Source organism: Hyperolius riggenbachi, chromosome 3 (assembly GCF_040937935.1).
Source record: "Hyperolius riggenbachi isolate aHypRig1 chromosome 3, aHypRig1.pri, whole genome shotgun sequence".
In the NCBI taxonomy this organism is placed as follows: Eukaryota; Metazoa; Chordata; class Amphibia; order Anura; family Hyperoliidae; genus Hyperolius; species Hyperolius riggenbachi.
In genome coordinates, this window is record NC_090648.1 from 184,297,074 (window position 1) to 184,314,862 (window position 17,789).

Here is a 17,789-nt window from a genome sequence, read left to right on the forward strand (position 1 = left end):
TGAGACACGAGATCCAAGCTTTTGTTGGCAATTCCTTGCGGGGGTTAAGACATAAGCCACCGGTATATATCAAGACCTTTCTGCTACTCCTGGTTACACTTTGAAAGTAGAGAGTTGTGTTTTGTAAGGTGGGGCTACTTGGTAGATATCCAAGAAGAGTGAGTAATTACTGACCTAATGTACAGAGCGCATATTCTTTTGGTAAGACATTTATGCTTTGTAGGGTGTGCTGGAGTTCACATCCTTTTTTCACATCTTCCAAAAGATTGTAAAATCCTCAGCTGCTCTATTAAATCTGTAGTTCAACAAAGGCCGGGATGCAAAAACATACATTTGACAAATCTTGTTGAACTAATTTGAGGTCATGAGTCACCTCATATTATATTCATATCATTCATATTAGGTACATACAGCTATTAAGTGTAGTTTATATATCCTGGTAGATATGTGTGCAGGATGGGTGTGCTCCGTTGATACTACCAATGGAAATTGTCTCATCCAAAACGTAAAAAAATGGGTGGTGTTTTTTACTGGTAGGGAGCCACTAAATATTGATCAATGAAAACGGCCATCCTTTTCTATCTTCACTGTCTAAAGCTGCTGCCTCATCCGAACTCATTGCAGAACCTGGCTCAAGTACAGAAAAGACTATTACAGACTTATTATTCATCCGCTGATGAAAAGTGGGATAATAGTGATCTGCTTAAATACAAATAAATATACTGATTTTTTTAAATATCTTAAAGAGAAATTACCCGTTTATCCTCGAATATAAGTTGACATCATGTATAAGTCAACTCCAATATTTGACCCTCTTAAGCTGGAATGTTTTATTGACTCAAGTATAAGTCTACCTATCAAGTTAATGGCTGCACTTGGGAACCATGAAGAATTAACAGCTGCACTTTGGGATCAGGAGGGGTTAATTACTGCACTGCATAAAGTATTGCAGTCATTAACCCTGGCCCTTAAAGGAACACTTTTGGCAAAATCATAACATTTAAAATATATGTAAACACAGTCAAATAAGTGCATTTCTTCCACAGTAAATTGAGCCATAAATTACTTTATCGCTATGTTGCTGTGACTTACAGTAGGTAGTAGAAATCTGACAGAACCAACAGGTTTTGGACTAGCCCATCTCCTCATGGGGGATTCTAAGGGTTTTCTTTATTTTCAAAAACACTTAGTGAATGGCAGTTGCTAAATCCAACTGCCAAAAAAGTGTACGATGAGCAGGGAGGCTGGCCAGCATCTTTGTATAAATCCTTTTCAGGGAGTGTATTTATAGAGAATAAAGGTCATGCTGAGAATCCCCCATGAAGAGATGGACTGTTCTAAAACCTGTCGGTTCTGTCAGATTTCTAGCAGAAACATAGGAGAAAAGTAATTTATAGCTTATTTTACTCTAGGAGAAATTTACTTTTTATTCATGTATTTTGAATTCTACAATTTTTCATGAAAGTATTCCTTTAAATGCAACCAATAACTTCTCCAGGCCCCCAAGTGCAGCAATTATTCACCCCCTCTCCTGCAGCCCAGTATCTTTCCTGCTTTCCTTTTTAATTGTGGCCAGGACTATCAGACCTGTGTTTTCTTGGCATTTCCTTTATCAAGAAAGTGTCAGTTACCACTGAGTAAATTGCTGTCATTGGGAATGTCACTAACAGTACACACATTACTCAGTGTGCTCAGTGTTGTCCGTGACTCGTGTATAAATCGACACCTATACTTTTATTTAGTGAGTTACACCTAAATTTCTACACTTATAGTTGACTATATACAGTATACTCCCAGAACATTTACTAACGGACTGTTGATATTATGGCTGGTGTATTGTACAGTAGGTGCTAAACGTGGCTTTTTTTCTGGACATTTAAAGGAATACTATCGATTCACATATTTTTTTCAATTGACACAGGAATTGTTTGGGAAGTGCTGCTAAGTACTGGTGTATACATTTTAGTAGCAACTTCTTTGTTTACTGTTAGCAAAATACTTTCAATCTTTACTGACGCCAAAACTGACGGCTGACTGAGCAATGAGGAGAGGGGAAATTCCCTCACACTTGATCAGTGAACTCTATGGGCCTGATTCACAAAGCGGTGCTAACAGTTAGCACGCTGGTGAAAAGCCCTTTATCAAGTTTAGGTGTGATAAGTTTAGGTGTGATAAGTTTAGGCATGATAAGTTTAGGTGTTATAACTTTAGGCATGATAAGTTTAAGCGCCAACTGCGTTAGCACCGCAGTGCACAGCTGATCAAAAGTTTTACGCTAGCAAAGTCTGGTGCACTTCGTATAAAGTTTAATGGCGCTGCTTTGCGTGCAGGACTTTGCAAGCGATCTAAACTTATCTAAACTTATCATGCCTAAACTTCTCACACCTAAACTTATCATGCCTAAACTTATCACACCTAAACTGGCTTTTCACCAGCGTGGTGCAATGGTTATCATGCCTAAAGTCTCTAACTGGGTTAGCACCGCTTTGTGAATCGAGCCCTATGTGTAGCTCTGTGTGTGACAGAGAAGAGAGCTCCCAACAGCTGCAGCTCCTGTGTCCTGTGTTTCTAACGGAAGTGTCTGAAGAGAGCAGAGGAAATGTAACTATTCTCACAGCTTTTCATACTGTTTTTGCTTTCAGAGTTTGATATGTTTGATATTTTCTTTCTGTAGTCTGATATGCAACTCTGGCTGTGCATTGAAGCAGACACCCCTTCTGCAATTGATTTGTACTAATATAGCTAAATCCTACCCTCAATAAATTACTGTTTTTGCCTCTGATATTTAACATGAAAAGTAGGAAAATGTTTACACAGCTACTTAGACATTATTTGTACATTGTCATTTTAGAACACTTGGGTATCGATAGTATTCCTTTAAGGGAATGGGGCATAGCTTTTATTTTATTTTTTTTATGTTTTTTACATATATTATACATATTTACCAGATACTCCTTGCATGCACCATCCTAAAGTGAAATGTGTAGGCATAATGAAAGCCGTGCAGTGAACCTAACTTGCCCATGTTATAAGATTCCTGTTTGCACCGGATACTGAGAGAAAAAAAATAACATAGAAACAAATCCAAATAAAAAGAAAGTACACAAACTAAAAGTGTGCAAACTGAAAACATGCAGTCAGTTCTGCACACCGTATTCAGAATAGCTCTGCACAGTGTACAAAGTGTCACAGAAGATTATTGTTCATATGGTGATTATAAAGCAGAACTTCATTTATGAAAAACACCTGTATTAAAAATTTAATTTTATGAATGGCTTTCTTCAACAGTTGACAGTAACCAGCGTGTCGCATACAAAATACTTATATTATGTGCCAGAAAAGTGTTCTCCTTCAGCTATGGCAAACTAGCACTCTACTGTACAAATTGTGACTGATCTTGAGGCCTGTCATATCCAGCATTACTAGGAAAAAAATACATTTCACATGAGTTTAAAATCTCACTCATCATTAAAGCATACCTAAGGTTACATGAAACATTCACCTGATTCACCAAACTACGGTAATAACACCGGGGGAGCAGCGCCCGTTAACCCAATAGTACCATGTGTGTTACTGGGATCACATGTGCGTTGATATGGTAATGTGTGACGTAATGCGTGCTACCATACCAATGCGCACTTTACCCCACGCATGGCACTAATGGGTTAATGGACACGGCTCCCCCATCATTATTACTTATAAAATTGCTGTGCTCTGCTAGCTCACATGAATCTTACTGCAGTAACAGTAGTCCTAACAGGGCCGGATTTAGGCCAAGGCCTCCTAGGCCATGGCCTAGGGTACCACATGAGCAAGGGCACCAAAGCAGCAGGTTAAACTGGTGTAGCATTTGTAAGCTTGCAAATGCTGTAATGCACAGAGATCAGGCTAACACCTGACCGTGGTACTCTGCTGCTAGTCGCCTGTGCAGCAGACACCTTCCTCTCTGCGCACGTTTGCATTGTGGCCGGCAGCTATGGACTTAGGCAGCATTGGAGAGGGAAAGGAAGAGGAAGCTTCTGCATTGGAGATGAGTGGAGAAATGAGTGACACTGATGGCTGCTACGGAGTGAAGGTGAGCTGGCTACCTATACTGAAAGGGAGGTGAGAAAAGGAGGGATTAAAGGAGTCATCTGGCTACCTATACAGGAGGGAAAGGGGGGAAGAGGTCATCTGGCTACCTATACTGGGGAGTCATCAGGCTACCTATACTAGAGGGAAGGGGAGAGGGGTCATCTCGCTCAGGGCAGCCATCAAGGAGGGACAACTGCCTCTGCATTTAGGGGCCCAGGGCTTTCCCCCAAGCGCTGGAAGGGCCGCATGTGCTGGCTGCAGGCCTTTGGCTCACTAATCAGCACACCACGTTCCAGCACTGTAAGTAGAGTGACATCAGCGCTTGAACGTGGGGAGCAGATGAGTGAGCCCACTACAGCTGACTTTCTATACTGGGGCACCACCTATATCTGGCTACAGGCTACCTATACTGGGCCACCACTTATACCTGGCTACCTATACTGGGGCTGGAACCACCTATACCTAGCTACCTATACTGGGGCACCACATATACCTGGCTACCTATACTTGGGCACCACCTATACTTGGCTCCCTTTACTGAGGGCACCACTTGTACCTGTCTACCTATACTGGAGCACCACCTATACTTGGCTACTTATACTGGGGCGCCTATAGCTTGCTACCTATACTGGGGTCACCTGTACCTGGCTAACCTATACTGGTGCATCACCCATACCAGGCTACCTATACTGGGGGCAACTATACCAGGCTACCTATACCAGGCACCACTTATAGTTGAATACCTATACTGGGGCACATGTATCTTGCTGGCCTATACTGGGGCACCAGCTATACCAGGCTACCTATACTGGGGGCATCTACACCAGGCTACCTATACTAGGGCACCACCTATAGCTGGCTACTTATACTGGGGGAACCTATACCTGGCTACCTATACTGGGGGCACCCATGCATGGATACCTATACTGGAGGCACCTATACCTGGCTAGGGCAGGGGGACAAGAGGTAACACAGGGGAATAAAAGAGACACGGGAAACAGAGGCAGACAAAAGAGGCACAAGGAGAAAAGAGATGAGACGGGAACATGAGGTCACACAGAGGGACACAAAAGAGGCACAAACTGTTGTGAGACAGAGAGGTACAAAAGAGGCACAGGAAGAAAAGAGGGGGACAAAAGAGAAAGGATAAGAACGACCTACAAGTCCCTATCTCATTTGTTAACTGGGGATTACCTGTATTTTGCTAGTATTTGGCTCCACCCACAACATTCCATGGCCATGTACATCTTTTGCTGCAGCGCACTTCGCGCACAGACACGGGGGTGGGGTGGCTAGTGTGCGGGGAAACCAGTGGGTGGGCACAGGGAGGGGCAGGGGGGCAGGCCTGATGATGTGTGAGGGGCCCAAAAATTTCTGATGGCGGCCTGATCTCGCTACCTATACTGAAGGGGGCGGCTAGAGACAGTGGCCTTGGGCGCTAAAGAATACAAATCCGGCTCTGAGTCCTAATAAGAAATGGTCTGAAGTCTATTTCTATTTTCGGGTATAGCAAGCGTTAAAAAAGTTGTTATCTATGCAAATGGGCTTGCTGAATTCTGCCCCATGTCCTGAAAAGTAAATAGAGGGCAAAACCTTCTGAACTGTTTGAGAAAGCCCTTCTGGTGAGGTTTTAGAGTTGGAAAGTTCAAAGAGTTATTAATTATATTTCTTTTGCACCTGAATGAAGTAGATTTTACATCAGACTAATGTTTTCATGTTTTTCCACATGTAGAAATGCATTTGATATACTGTATAGTCCATGCTAATCAACAGGGTTGGATATCTGTAAAAGCCAACCAAGGCCTAGGCCTTCAGCGACGGACATGCAAGAGAGCTTGCTATATATAGAAGAGAGCTGCAAGTAGAAATGGGAGGCTGCAAATGGGGAGCAACATGAATTGGGAGCAGAGGGTAGCTGCTGACAGAGGGAGGTATATATGAAAGAGATGGACTTCCGTACATGCATGTAATTCCATGGACAGGGGTGCAGCTAGGCCTAAGTGAATCAAGCGGTCGCTTGAGGCCTCACCCACAACAGGGGCCACACATCCTGCCAGGTTAGCCTTATGACTTGTATGGCTGCCACTGCCTCCCTGTCACTCACCCACAGACCTCAGAACAGTGCCAATTTGAACACAGGAAAAGTTTGGCGCAGTGACCACGATGTAGATCTGGATGTGACGTCATTGCTCACTTCCTGCATTTTAAGTTTGCTGCATGGTTACTGTGCGCTCCTCTCCTCTCTTCAAGTGGCCGCTGACCTGTAGGTCTATGAGTGCTAGGGATGGGGAAGGCAGCAGGAAGTTACATACCCCCACTGACACCAATGCCCTATGGGGGAAAAGATACACCTATACTGGGATTGGCTATTTATACTTGGGGGCACCTTGGCTACCTAATATGTGAGAAGGGGCCTCTGACTGGGAGGGAGGGCCACAAATGATGTGCTGCTTGGGGCCACAAAAACCTTAGCACATCTTTCCATGGAAGAGGGGGCTACACATATAATAAGGGGGGCATTGCTTCCCATGGAAGGGAAACGACAAGAAAGTTGGCCTAGGTTTAGAAAATGTAGAAATCTTCCCTTGCTAATCAATACAATGTTTCACACCTAATGTGTCTTTCTGTGTGAGCTGGTATTTATAGTCACTAACTTTGGGATGTAAAGCATACATTACATTATGCACCTATTTCACCTTCACATGCCTTCTTCAGTCCTGAAGGAGTCAACATCCTGCTGTGGAAAACCTATGGCATTAGAATTGCAGGCTGCACTTGGAGAGCACCATGCATTGATCAGTTATGTACCCCTGCACATGTTAATATATTTTCTTCTACCACCTTAGTAGTGGTAGGTAAAAATCCAACAACAAGCGTTAACCCCCCTATGACTATGGTGAATTTGTATAAGATTTACTTTATTTTTTGACATCGGTAAAGTCTACAGTGTATTTGTGGCAGAACATTATTTAAAGGACAGTCTGGTGCCAAGTTTTAAGGCAAAGTTGAAATCTGGCCTGTCGTATACAAGACCACTAAGTGGTTACTAAGAAAAAAAAAAAAAAAAAAAACAATAAACAACACAAATATCAAACTACTCCCCCTAAGGAAAAACATTTCTCAATGTCTTACTAGTAGAAAAACCAAAGCATGAATAGATGTTTGTACACAAGAAGAAAACTCCCAGACAGATGCCATTGAATGTTGTTTTATTTCCCAGTTGTGAATGTTTTGTGCAGTAAAGTTTGTGATGTTCACTCAAAATAACATTTAGCTGGCTTTTACATTTTTATGCCGTTTGTATTCCTGGTATGAAAGACCGGATGGAATATTCCTCTAACATCATAATCCTTATAAAGGGCCCTTTTCCCCTGCATCCGCAAGTGCCCACGATTGCTCAGCGGTGCGTACGCACAAGCAACATTTTCCACTAGCCCTGATTGCATCATTTACCCGTCAAGAACTGAGCGCGATTGTGGTGAGAATCTTACAAGCTGGCGATTGTGTGCGGGTAAAAAGCAACGCACACTAGTGGTAAATGAGCACCGCGATTTACATGTGAATCGCAGTGCTCTAGTAATTGGCAAAATGTAAGGGTTGTCACTCCTTTTAAATTGTCAATGCTCAGTAGCTATAAAGTGATCATAGTCTTTAAATCTTGCACTATACTGTATAAAGTTAGTTGGCCAAGGGTTGTTATTTAAAGTGGTCTGAAAGCCAGCATTTCTACTTTGCTCTAAAAGATTCCTTACAGCTTGAAAGCTACTATCCCAGACATTTTTGTTTTAGCAGAACATCACTGAAATGGTTAAACAAAAACAGTTTGTCCTGCTATTCAGCTTCAATCCGCAACCAAACTGTAGATAACAGTATTGTTGTTTACATTCCAATCTTGTTACAATGTGTGTAAACACAGTCTAACAAGTGAAAAGGAGCTCTCTGTGTTCAGAAAAGCTCATTAGAAGATATTATATAATAAAATGCAGTTTGAATAAAATGCAATGCCAGTTTTCAGGGTACAATAAACTACACTTTGGAAACTTGTAATTTGTAAACAGACAATATTACTTATGCACAAAAGCAAACTGTATGAGTAATAAAAAGTAGGAAAACACATTTTCATTGAATGTTATGTCGGAGTTTCAGGCCACTTTAAGCTTTTAAAATTTTAGTTACAATAAACTTTTTTTTAAAAACACTATAATTGTGTATTATAAATAAAAGATAATAATGATAGTAGTAGTAATAACGATTTACCATGTGTATCACCACTGCTTGTAAATAAACTGTACCAGCACCTTAACTATTAACCACTTCACCACTGAGGGGTTTTACCCCCTGAGCACCAGAGCAATTTTCACCTTTCAGCGCTCCTTCCATTCATTCATCTATAACTTTATCATTACTTATCGCAATGAAATGAACTATATCTTGTTTTTTCCGCCACCAATTAGGCTTTCTTTAGGTGGGACATTATGCCAAGAATTATTTTTTTCTAAATGTGTTTTAATGGGAAAATAGGAAAAATGTGGGGAAAAAAATAATTATTTTTCAGTTTTCGGCCATTATAGTTTTTAAATAATAATGCTACTGTAATTAAAACCCATGAAACGTATTTGCCCTTTTGTCCCGGTTATAAAACCATTTAAATTATGTCCCTATCACAATGTTTGGCGCCAATTTTTTATTTGGAAATAAAGGTGCATTTTTTTCAGTTTTGCGTCCATCCCTAATTACAAGCCCATAGTTTATAAAGTAACAGTGTTATACCCTCTTGACATAAATATTTAAAAAGTTCAGTCCCTAAGGTAACTATTTATGTATTTTTTTTAATTGTAAATTTTTTAATTTTTTTTTAATTACAAAAAAAAAAAAATAGGGAGTGTGGGAGGTAATGAGTTAATTTTATGTGTAAAAGTCATTTATTTGTATGTGAAAAATGTGTAGGGTGTAGTTTACTATTTGGCCACAAGATGGCCACAGTAACTTTTTGTTTTAATGCGACCTCCAAGCTTCCTTCCAGAAGCTTGGAGGAAGTAGAAGGAGGCTGGACACGTGAGTTTTTTTCTCACAATGATCGCGCTGCCCATAGGAGAGCAGCTGATCATTGCGGGGCTTAGATCAACGAACGGGAATGGATTTTCCCGTTCATTGATCTCTGGGCGAGCGGGCGGCGGCGTGTTTACTAGCGGCGGGCGGCGTGTTTACGAGCGGGAGCGCGGGCAGCGTCGGGAACGCGGAAAGTACGTGTTTCTCCGTCCCTGGTTTTTAAAGGATGGAAAAAGGGGCGGAGAAATACGTACGCGCGGGGGTAAAGTGGTTAAGCTTGATTATCTAAGGCCCTCCTGAGCTGGAGAATATGGATGGTCAATGACATGAAAATTATTCCTATACAGCTTGAAAATGGACCAATCAATACCAGCAGCTGTTGCAGAAATTTGCATGAAATAACCATAACATTTGTAAGAACTGATTTGCATCTCACTGACCATTCTTACAGGCAAACACTGAATAAAGGCAGTAATCTTGCAGACCTGGGCTAGATTTATTAAAATTGTTCTGCAACCCTCACTTTAGTCAACTGTGCAAGCAGGATTGCTAAAATAATCCATTGCAGATCATAACTTATTTCATTAAATTCATGCTTTCCTAGATTTATTAGAAAAGGTTTCTGCTGTGGAGCCATACACACAATCATAAGCTCACTGATCTCTCAGACACCATCTCTACTGTGGGATATGACCCAGTTGAGGATTGCAAATGGCAACCACCTAATAGAAGACACATTTTAATTACTCCAATGCATGTTTGTGGGATCAGTTATGTTCCCAATGTTCTCTGCATTGGGAGGACCTTTTTGTGACCACATTCATTCAGTCAATGCTATTAAAAAACCACTATTGCGAAAATCATAAAATGCAAAATGCATACAAATAAGAAGTGTGTTTCTTCCAGAGTAAAATGAGCCATACATTACTTTTCTCCTATGTTGCTGTCACTTACAGCAGAAAGCAGAAATCTGACAGAACCAACAGTTTTTGGACTAGTCCATCTCTTCATGGGGGATTCTCAGAAAAGCTCTTACTCTCTATAAAGACATTCCCTGAAAAGGATTTATAAAAAGATGCTGGCCAGCCTCCCTGCTTGCTGCACACTTTTTTGGCAGTTGTACAGAGCAACTGACATTCTGTAAGTGCTTTTGAAAACTTTTGAAAATGAAAGCCCTGAGAACACCCCCCCCCCCCCATGCGGAGATGGGCTAGTCCAAAGCCTGACGGTTCTGTCAGATTTCTACTACCTACTGAAAGTGACAGCAACATAGGAAAAAAAAGTAATATATGGCTCATTTTATTCTGGAAGAAACCTACTTCTTAATTGTATGTGTTTATATGTAATTTAAATTTTATGATTTTCGTGATGGTGGTCCTTTAAGTGCACCATATGGCTGTCAGCCAAGTAAATAGCCTGGGCATCTGAGTGGGTATCCATTTTTGTAAACATTGGGTGTTGTTGTTATTGCCCTTTATTTATGAAGAACCAACATATTATGCATGAATTAAAGGGGTCTGAAAGCCAGCATTTCTACTTTGCTCTAAGTAGCAAAAAAGTTTCTGTACCATGTTATCCAAACAAATTATATTGGTAAAAGAAACAATGTTTTGTAAAAAATAATACCCTTTAATGGCGAACTGAGTTAAATTATGCAAGCTTTCTGGGATCTAGTCCCCTTCTTCAGGCGTAACCAGCACAACTGTCATCCACGTGTTTACTATTTACCTGCATCAGTGTTTTACTTCAGCTAACATTTGGAAATATGCCTGAAGAAGGGGACTAGATCCCAGAAAGCTCGCATAATTTAACTCTTATCAGTTAGCCATTAAAAGGTATTATTTTTTTTACAAAACGTTGTTTCTTCTACCTATATACTTTGCTCTAAAAGATTCCTCACAGCTTGAAAGCTACTATCCCAGAATTTGTGTTTCAGCAGAACATCACTGAAATGGTTAAACAAAGCACTTTGTCCCGCTGTTCAGCTTCAAATCCACATCCAAACTGGAGATAACAGTATCTTTGTTTACATTCCAATGTTGTTACAATATGTGTAAACACAGTGTAACAGGTGAAAAGGAGCTCTCTGTGCTTCAGACAAACAAACAGCTCAGAACAGCTAATTAGAAGATGTTAATATATAATAAAAAGCAGTTTGAATAAAAGGCAAATTACAGCTTTTAGGGCACGATAAACTACACTTTGGAAACCTGTAATTTGTAAACAGACAATATTACTTATGCACAAAAGCAAATATGATAACTGTATGAGTAATAAAAAGTAGGAAAACACATTTTTATTGAATGTTATGTCGGAATTTCAGACCACTTTAAGTGGTTGAACTACAAACTGTGGGCAATGATGATGAGGAGGAGTGATGTGTACATACCTCTGGGTTCTCAGGTATTTCCTTCTCTTGATCTCATTTATTCTTACCCTTTTTTCTTCTGTTTTTTTTCTGTGTTAATTTCCTGGTCACTGCACTCAACCACTGCTATTTGTGTGGTTAACTCATAAAATGGAAAGATGAACTGAAAGCATAACTGTCTTGGCCAGTTACTTTTGTTCCTTCATAATACTGTTATATTCAAAACATATTTTCTGTTATATGTCTGCCCTTTCACTGCATATGGATCTGTATATTATTCTTCGATAAGTACTTTGTACTGCTATGGCAGGGTGGCTCAGACCCACAAAATATTTGTTGTCACATCAAAATACGTGCAACACTAATTATACCCCTAATGAGTATTTAAGTACAATTAAACTTAGGGAAAAACACTGCCTAAGACAGGCATGTCCTAAGTCTGGCCCGGGGTCCAGATGCAGCCCATCGAGCCATTTCTGGTGGCCCCCAAATCTCTCTACAGTTCTCAATACCATGGGGCCCGCAGACTGTAGCTGCAGTGTCACATGCAGGAGCCAGAAGTAGTAACAGCCACTGATAAGCAGCTGCCACTGTGCCAGAAGCAGTAACAGGCACTGATTAGCAGACGCCACTGTGTCAGCTGCAGTAACAGGCACTGATTAGCAGACACCACTGTGTCAGCTGCAGTAACAGGTACTGATTAGCAGCTGCCACTGTTCTAATTGCACACAGTATTCGTGTTATTTCCAGTGGAAACATTTTGGCAAAATGTCACAGGCATAGTGTACCTAACGTCAATTAGCAAAAATTGTGTTTAATTTTACTAGTTTGGCCCCTAGCAATGGTGAAATGGCCCTTGACCTAAAATGTTAGGCCACTCCTGGCCTAAGGGCAAGTTACCCTCACAAAGACTATTACATACATACTTTTGCTTGCACATCTGAAGTTGTTTTCAGAAAATAACAATTTTTATCACAAGTTTCTATAGTGAAAAGCTGTGAATGTTGAACGTACTTAGTCACTGTACAAGCAATTTGCCTCTGAGCTTCCTGGAGAGTGAAAGATGTTCCTCTAGTATCTGAAGGAAGTGTTACTAAAGCCTTGTACACTTGATAGATTAAACTTGGGCACCTCTGACTCGGGGAGGGGGGGGGGGGGGGGGGCGGCAGCCAGAGCTGAATAGGAGGGGGCAGGGGGAGGAGCCAGAGCCGAGAAGCCAGCTTAATTTGTCACATTGAGACAGTGTAAGGCGGTCGCCGGGGAATCAGGAAAACTTTTTTTCATTTCTCACATTGGCCGCAGTGAGACAGCCACTTCAGTTTTGCCTGGCCAGAACCCGAAGTGGCCAGACTTTGGGTTCTGGCCGTAACATATATAAATACAGATATTGGTACATAATACAAAATTGGTAGACGGTATGATAGAAGAGAATACAAGAAACAAGAGGGTGAGGGTACTGTTCTTGCAAGCTTAAAATATAAAGTATTAATAATCTAATTGTATGTGTTGTAGTAATTGTAACTAGAACTTTCTTGGAGTATAATGTACTTATTTTACATTTTACATTTTAATTTTTTTTAATTCCAAGTCTAAACTGTGAACAGCAGCCATGTCAGTGTGATGTAAAATCGGGGTCATTCAGCTTCTGCATAAAGACGATAACTTTTTGAAATTGTCTTCACTATCATGTTTTCAGCAGTGTTTGTTTAGCCAGATACAAGAGTTTGGCTTTTATTGGCTTTCCCTGACTGCACAGATCAAGCACCAACTTATTAAGTCTTGCATTAAAAACAAAACATGAAAAAATAACACAAGCAGGTTCTAAGTAGAAATGGTAACATATATAGCCATATTTATCTTCTCATGTAACTGGTCAGTTCAGGTACGCTTTAAAGAGGAACTCCAGTGAAAATAATGTAGTAAAAAAGTGCTTCATTTTTTACCATAATTATGTATAAATGATTTAGTCAGTGTTTGCTCATTGTAAAATCTTTCCTCTCCCAGATTCACATTCTGACATTTATTATATGGTGACATTGTTACTGTGGGCAGGTTATTTAGCTGTTTCTAGCTACTCTGTCTGTTAGAGACAGCTAATAACAGCTATTTCCTGTCTCTGAACATTGTTACATTGTGGCAGTTTGCCAGCAGTACCGCGGTATTCAGAGCCTCTTGTGGGAGGGGTTTCAGCACAAAATCAGTCACACAGCGCCCCCTAATGGTCTGTTTGTGAAAATCATTGTCTTTCTCATGTAAAATGGGGTATCAGCTACTGATTGGGAAAAAGTTCAATTCTTGGTTGGAGTTTCTCTTTAAGCAGGCATGTTTTAATGCAATATTAATATGACAGACTTTGCCCTTTATGCTCCACTCTGGAATTCTAGGCTGGATGATATAAAATCTGCATAGGTGCCATTTCCAGGCGTAATTGGCAGTATGGTAGAGCATTACAAAGCATTGTGATCAAATGCCAACACTTTCTTGCCAATGTCAGTTATTGTTTGTGCCCCTCTACTGCCAGGTTTCCACAATCCACCACTGACATACGCAGTAGTCCAGATGTTAGCAATGTCATGGAAACTGGTGTTTTCTGAATCTACAGGGTGTCTGTCATCGCCACTTTTTTTTTTCCAGAGAACATCTTGTTTAAGTGCAAACTAAAAGCAGATATCTTTGCAATAGACATCACAAACTAATTGCAGTTGGGCCCTTTAACAATTAATGTTTTAATGCAATGAAACATTATAGTTCCCTTAGGTAATCTGTTTTGTAAATGATTGTAAATTCGAAAAAGTTACTTGCTAACAAGAAATTTGCTAGTTTATACAACAGCAGGTTTGGAATAAAATCTCAGTATGCTGCTTATATAAAAAATAATCTAGTATGCTATTACTTTCCACAATGCTGTAAATCACAGGAAGCACAGAATTGTAGGATTATCCCAGCTATAAAGAAAAAAGTATAATATAATGTAAAACAAATAAAGCCGAGATGTATCACCAGTATTTTATTACCACTTTGTAACTGTGAATAGTTAGAAAGGAGTTACAATAAACTACAATAATTAAAGGAAATAGCTGATGATGATTATAAAAAATATATAATTTTGGATACATGAATGGAAAATGTATAGAGGCAAATACGCATGTTATTATGCAGTTTGTTCATGATTATTGTGAAGCAAAATCAAGTGGCTTCCCTTGATTACTGTAGCAATATCTCAATTCACAGTCTACCTGCTACATGTTGCATGGGACTATATACTGTATAACGGTGCCTTTATATAATAAAGTTAACTTTGGATATATATCCTGAAAACTGTCGAGTCCTATCTGGTATTGCTTATCATTGCCTTACCTTAGCAGCTAAAGGTGGCCATACATCTAGTGATTTTGCTGTACGATCGACCATTTGTTTCAATCATTTTATCAAATCGAGAGAGAATCAAGTAGACAATATCAAGTTGAGACGACCAGCTTCGTCAATTGAGCAGGATGCAAGATATCGGTTGCTCGCACAGGAATCGACGACTGATCACATGACATTCGATCGACTCTGAATCGATTTTTGCATTCAGAGCATGGAGATACAACATTGGTCAGATCGATTAGTAAAGGGGAATCACATAGGATATCACTTGTAGTGTGTGGGTCACTAGTTAATGGACTTTCGATCAACTATACTGAAGTTGATTCCCCAAAAGTCAATCACTTTGGCGATTGAATCAGAATCGCTGCATGTATGGCTACCTTTAGAAGCTGAATTTGCTCACTTGGACAATGGATTTGGGATCTACAGTTAAAATGTGTGTTTTTGTAGATTAGCTCTATCTTCTGAAGTCCAAAACCCCAGTTTGGGTTAACAGAACCTCACAACACTACATATAAAAAATTACAAAAATGTAGTTTTGCCTTTGCTAGAAAAACATGTTTTTGAACACTTATCCTACTTGTCAAATATGTCAGACACTGGCGAACTCAGGGGGCTATTCCGGGTGTCTGGAACCTCCCTCCTGCACTGAGCTGTGTATTCAGCCAGGGAAGCCTGCATAATATAAACAGCCTCATTCTCCCTCCCTTCTTACTTCTGGTGCTTCCCTCCAGCTAATAGAATGAGAGAGGCAGCCCAGCTTCCCTCACAAGAAGATGCAGCCTGCAGTGAGAGAATGTTGATTATGGAGTCCCGGACTCTCCACAGCACAGAAGTGTCAGACATGATGAAATTAGAGTGCAGGCAAGCTGGTAAATATGCACAGCATGATGCAGAGCTTGCCTGGACTCGGGGTCCGTGGGCAAACATCTGTCTGGTCTCTCCCCATTGTTATAATGACTGCATGTGTGGGTAAGGTGTTTAACAAGCTGAAAAGTTTTTGACAGTCCCTAGACTCCAGGAGGGCTTCTTTCTGACTTGTGTGAGAGACTGACAGGGACAGGAGTCCGATTACAGGCAAGTAGCCTGTCTGATGTGGGACTGCAATACAGATAAGTTCTCTGCTCCATCTCAGGCTATTCTCAATTTCTCCACTCCTATCTCTGGGCTAGTGCACGCCAAAATGACAATAGCAATCGCTAGCAATTTGTGAGTGTGATTTTGTGAAGTGATTTTCAGAGCGATTTTTGAATGAATTGCTCAAAAACATGCTACATGCAGTATACCTGCGATTTTGAAAAAATCACAACGCTGCTGTGGGAACACCCACATAGGGTAACATTAGTCAAGCGCTTTTCAAATCACTGTTGATTTGAAAAACGCTCAGAAGCACTCTTGGTGTGCACCAGCCTCCTTCATTTACCTTTGTTTTCCTGTTCCCCTAGAGCTGGCTGTGTCTTCTTGTCATACAGGAAAGCTAAATAAAAGTGCAATCCTGGTGAGGCAAAATATTATTATTTAGTATTTATATAGCGCCGCCATCTTCCGCAGATGCATATATCCCTGCATCATATGGCTATCGCTTGCACTATGTGACACTGTGGCATATTCCACTGAATTGTCCAAACTAAGTCTATCTCCTGTTCCTCTCTTGGGGAGTTGTGCCAGCGCTGTCCCCCGTTCACATTTGCTGCTACCAGAAGCCCTCAGAAACACTCGTGTCCTTGAGTACTTCCAAAGATAGGCAGCTCCGTAATACGCCAGCGCACTTTTGTGCATGGGCAGTATGGAGCCACCTGTATTCGGAAGCACTCGGGGACATACGTGCTTCTGGACCTTTCAGGAACCCCCCCCTTAAAAATCCTGCGTTTGCCCCTGTCAGATATTATAAGATGCTACAGAAGGCTTTTTTTAGTTCAAATCTGCCACCATACTATTTTACATAATACTATGGTAGTTAACTAACTTGAATGTACAGTGGTCATTATTGCTGCTTACACCACAGTCCTGTATAGAGATATTTCATGCATATTGCATGCAGATTGGAATAGGGTAAACCAAAATGTGATTGTCCCAAATCCAAGTCACTCTCAATTTTCATTAGATTCGTCTGCAAGTTGGAATAGTTGACATCTCATTGACCATCTCCAATCAGATATAAAACTCTGACGGGATTGTGCACCCTATAATTCTGTCAGAATCACAAAGGTGTCCCACTGATGGAATGGACATCGAATGAGCAGACAGTAGATGGCATACGACCATAACACAAGGAGAACTATGAATGCTTCAAACATTTCAAGGCCTATGTTTAGTACTGTGTAAAAGCCAATAATAATAATAAAAAGGTTTAAATAATTGATGAATGTACCGAAGCAAGAATTTCATGCAGCTGCATTGTTTTCTTTCCAGATTACAGGACTGGACCTTGCTTCACTGTTGTCAGCAACCAGATGTGTCAGGGACAGCTGAGTGGAATTGTTTGTACAAAGACGTTGTGTTGCGCTACAGTTGGAAGAGCATGGGGCCACCCATGTGAGATGTGCCCCGCCCAGCCACATCCCTGCCGCCGTGGCTTTATTCCAAACATCCGAACAGGAGCTTGTCAAGGTAGGCAAAGTTACATGGAGCTGCTGACACTGCTAATGTATTACCACTCTTACAGTTACATTGCTTTGGCCAGCCTCCCCTGTTTTATACACACGCATTTACACAGAGAATGGAAAATCATTGTCAGACACATTACCTCACGATTGCATGAGTGGATGATGTAGAAAAGGTGGGTGTGGGACATTAACAAGTGAGGTCAGATGGAGGAGCCAAAGCCATAATGAATTTCTCCCTGCCAAGAACGTCCTTCAATCAGAAATAAGATCCTTAACATGTCTGTCACAGAGATGCAGTTTACAGCAAAGGGACAGGATTATGC

At 40.7% G+C, this 17,789-nt stretch overlaps 1 protein-coding gene across 2 annotated transcripts in view; it reads left to right on the forward strand.

The window, feature by feature from the left end:
• Positions 1-17,789, forward strand: part of FBN1 (fibrillin 1) — a 291,197-nt gene that overhangs the window by 97,548 nt on the left and 175,860 nt on the right. For both annotated transcript variants that reach the window (XM_068275426.1, XM_068275425.1), the window contains one exon: positions 17,273-17,470. In XM_068275426.1, the coding sequence (XP_068131527.1) occupies positions 17,273-17,470 (198 nt within the window). The remainder of the gene's footprint in view (positions 1-17,272; positions 17,471-17,789) is intronic.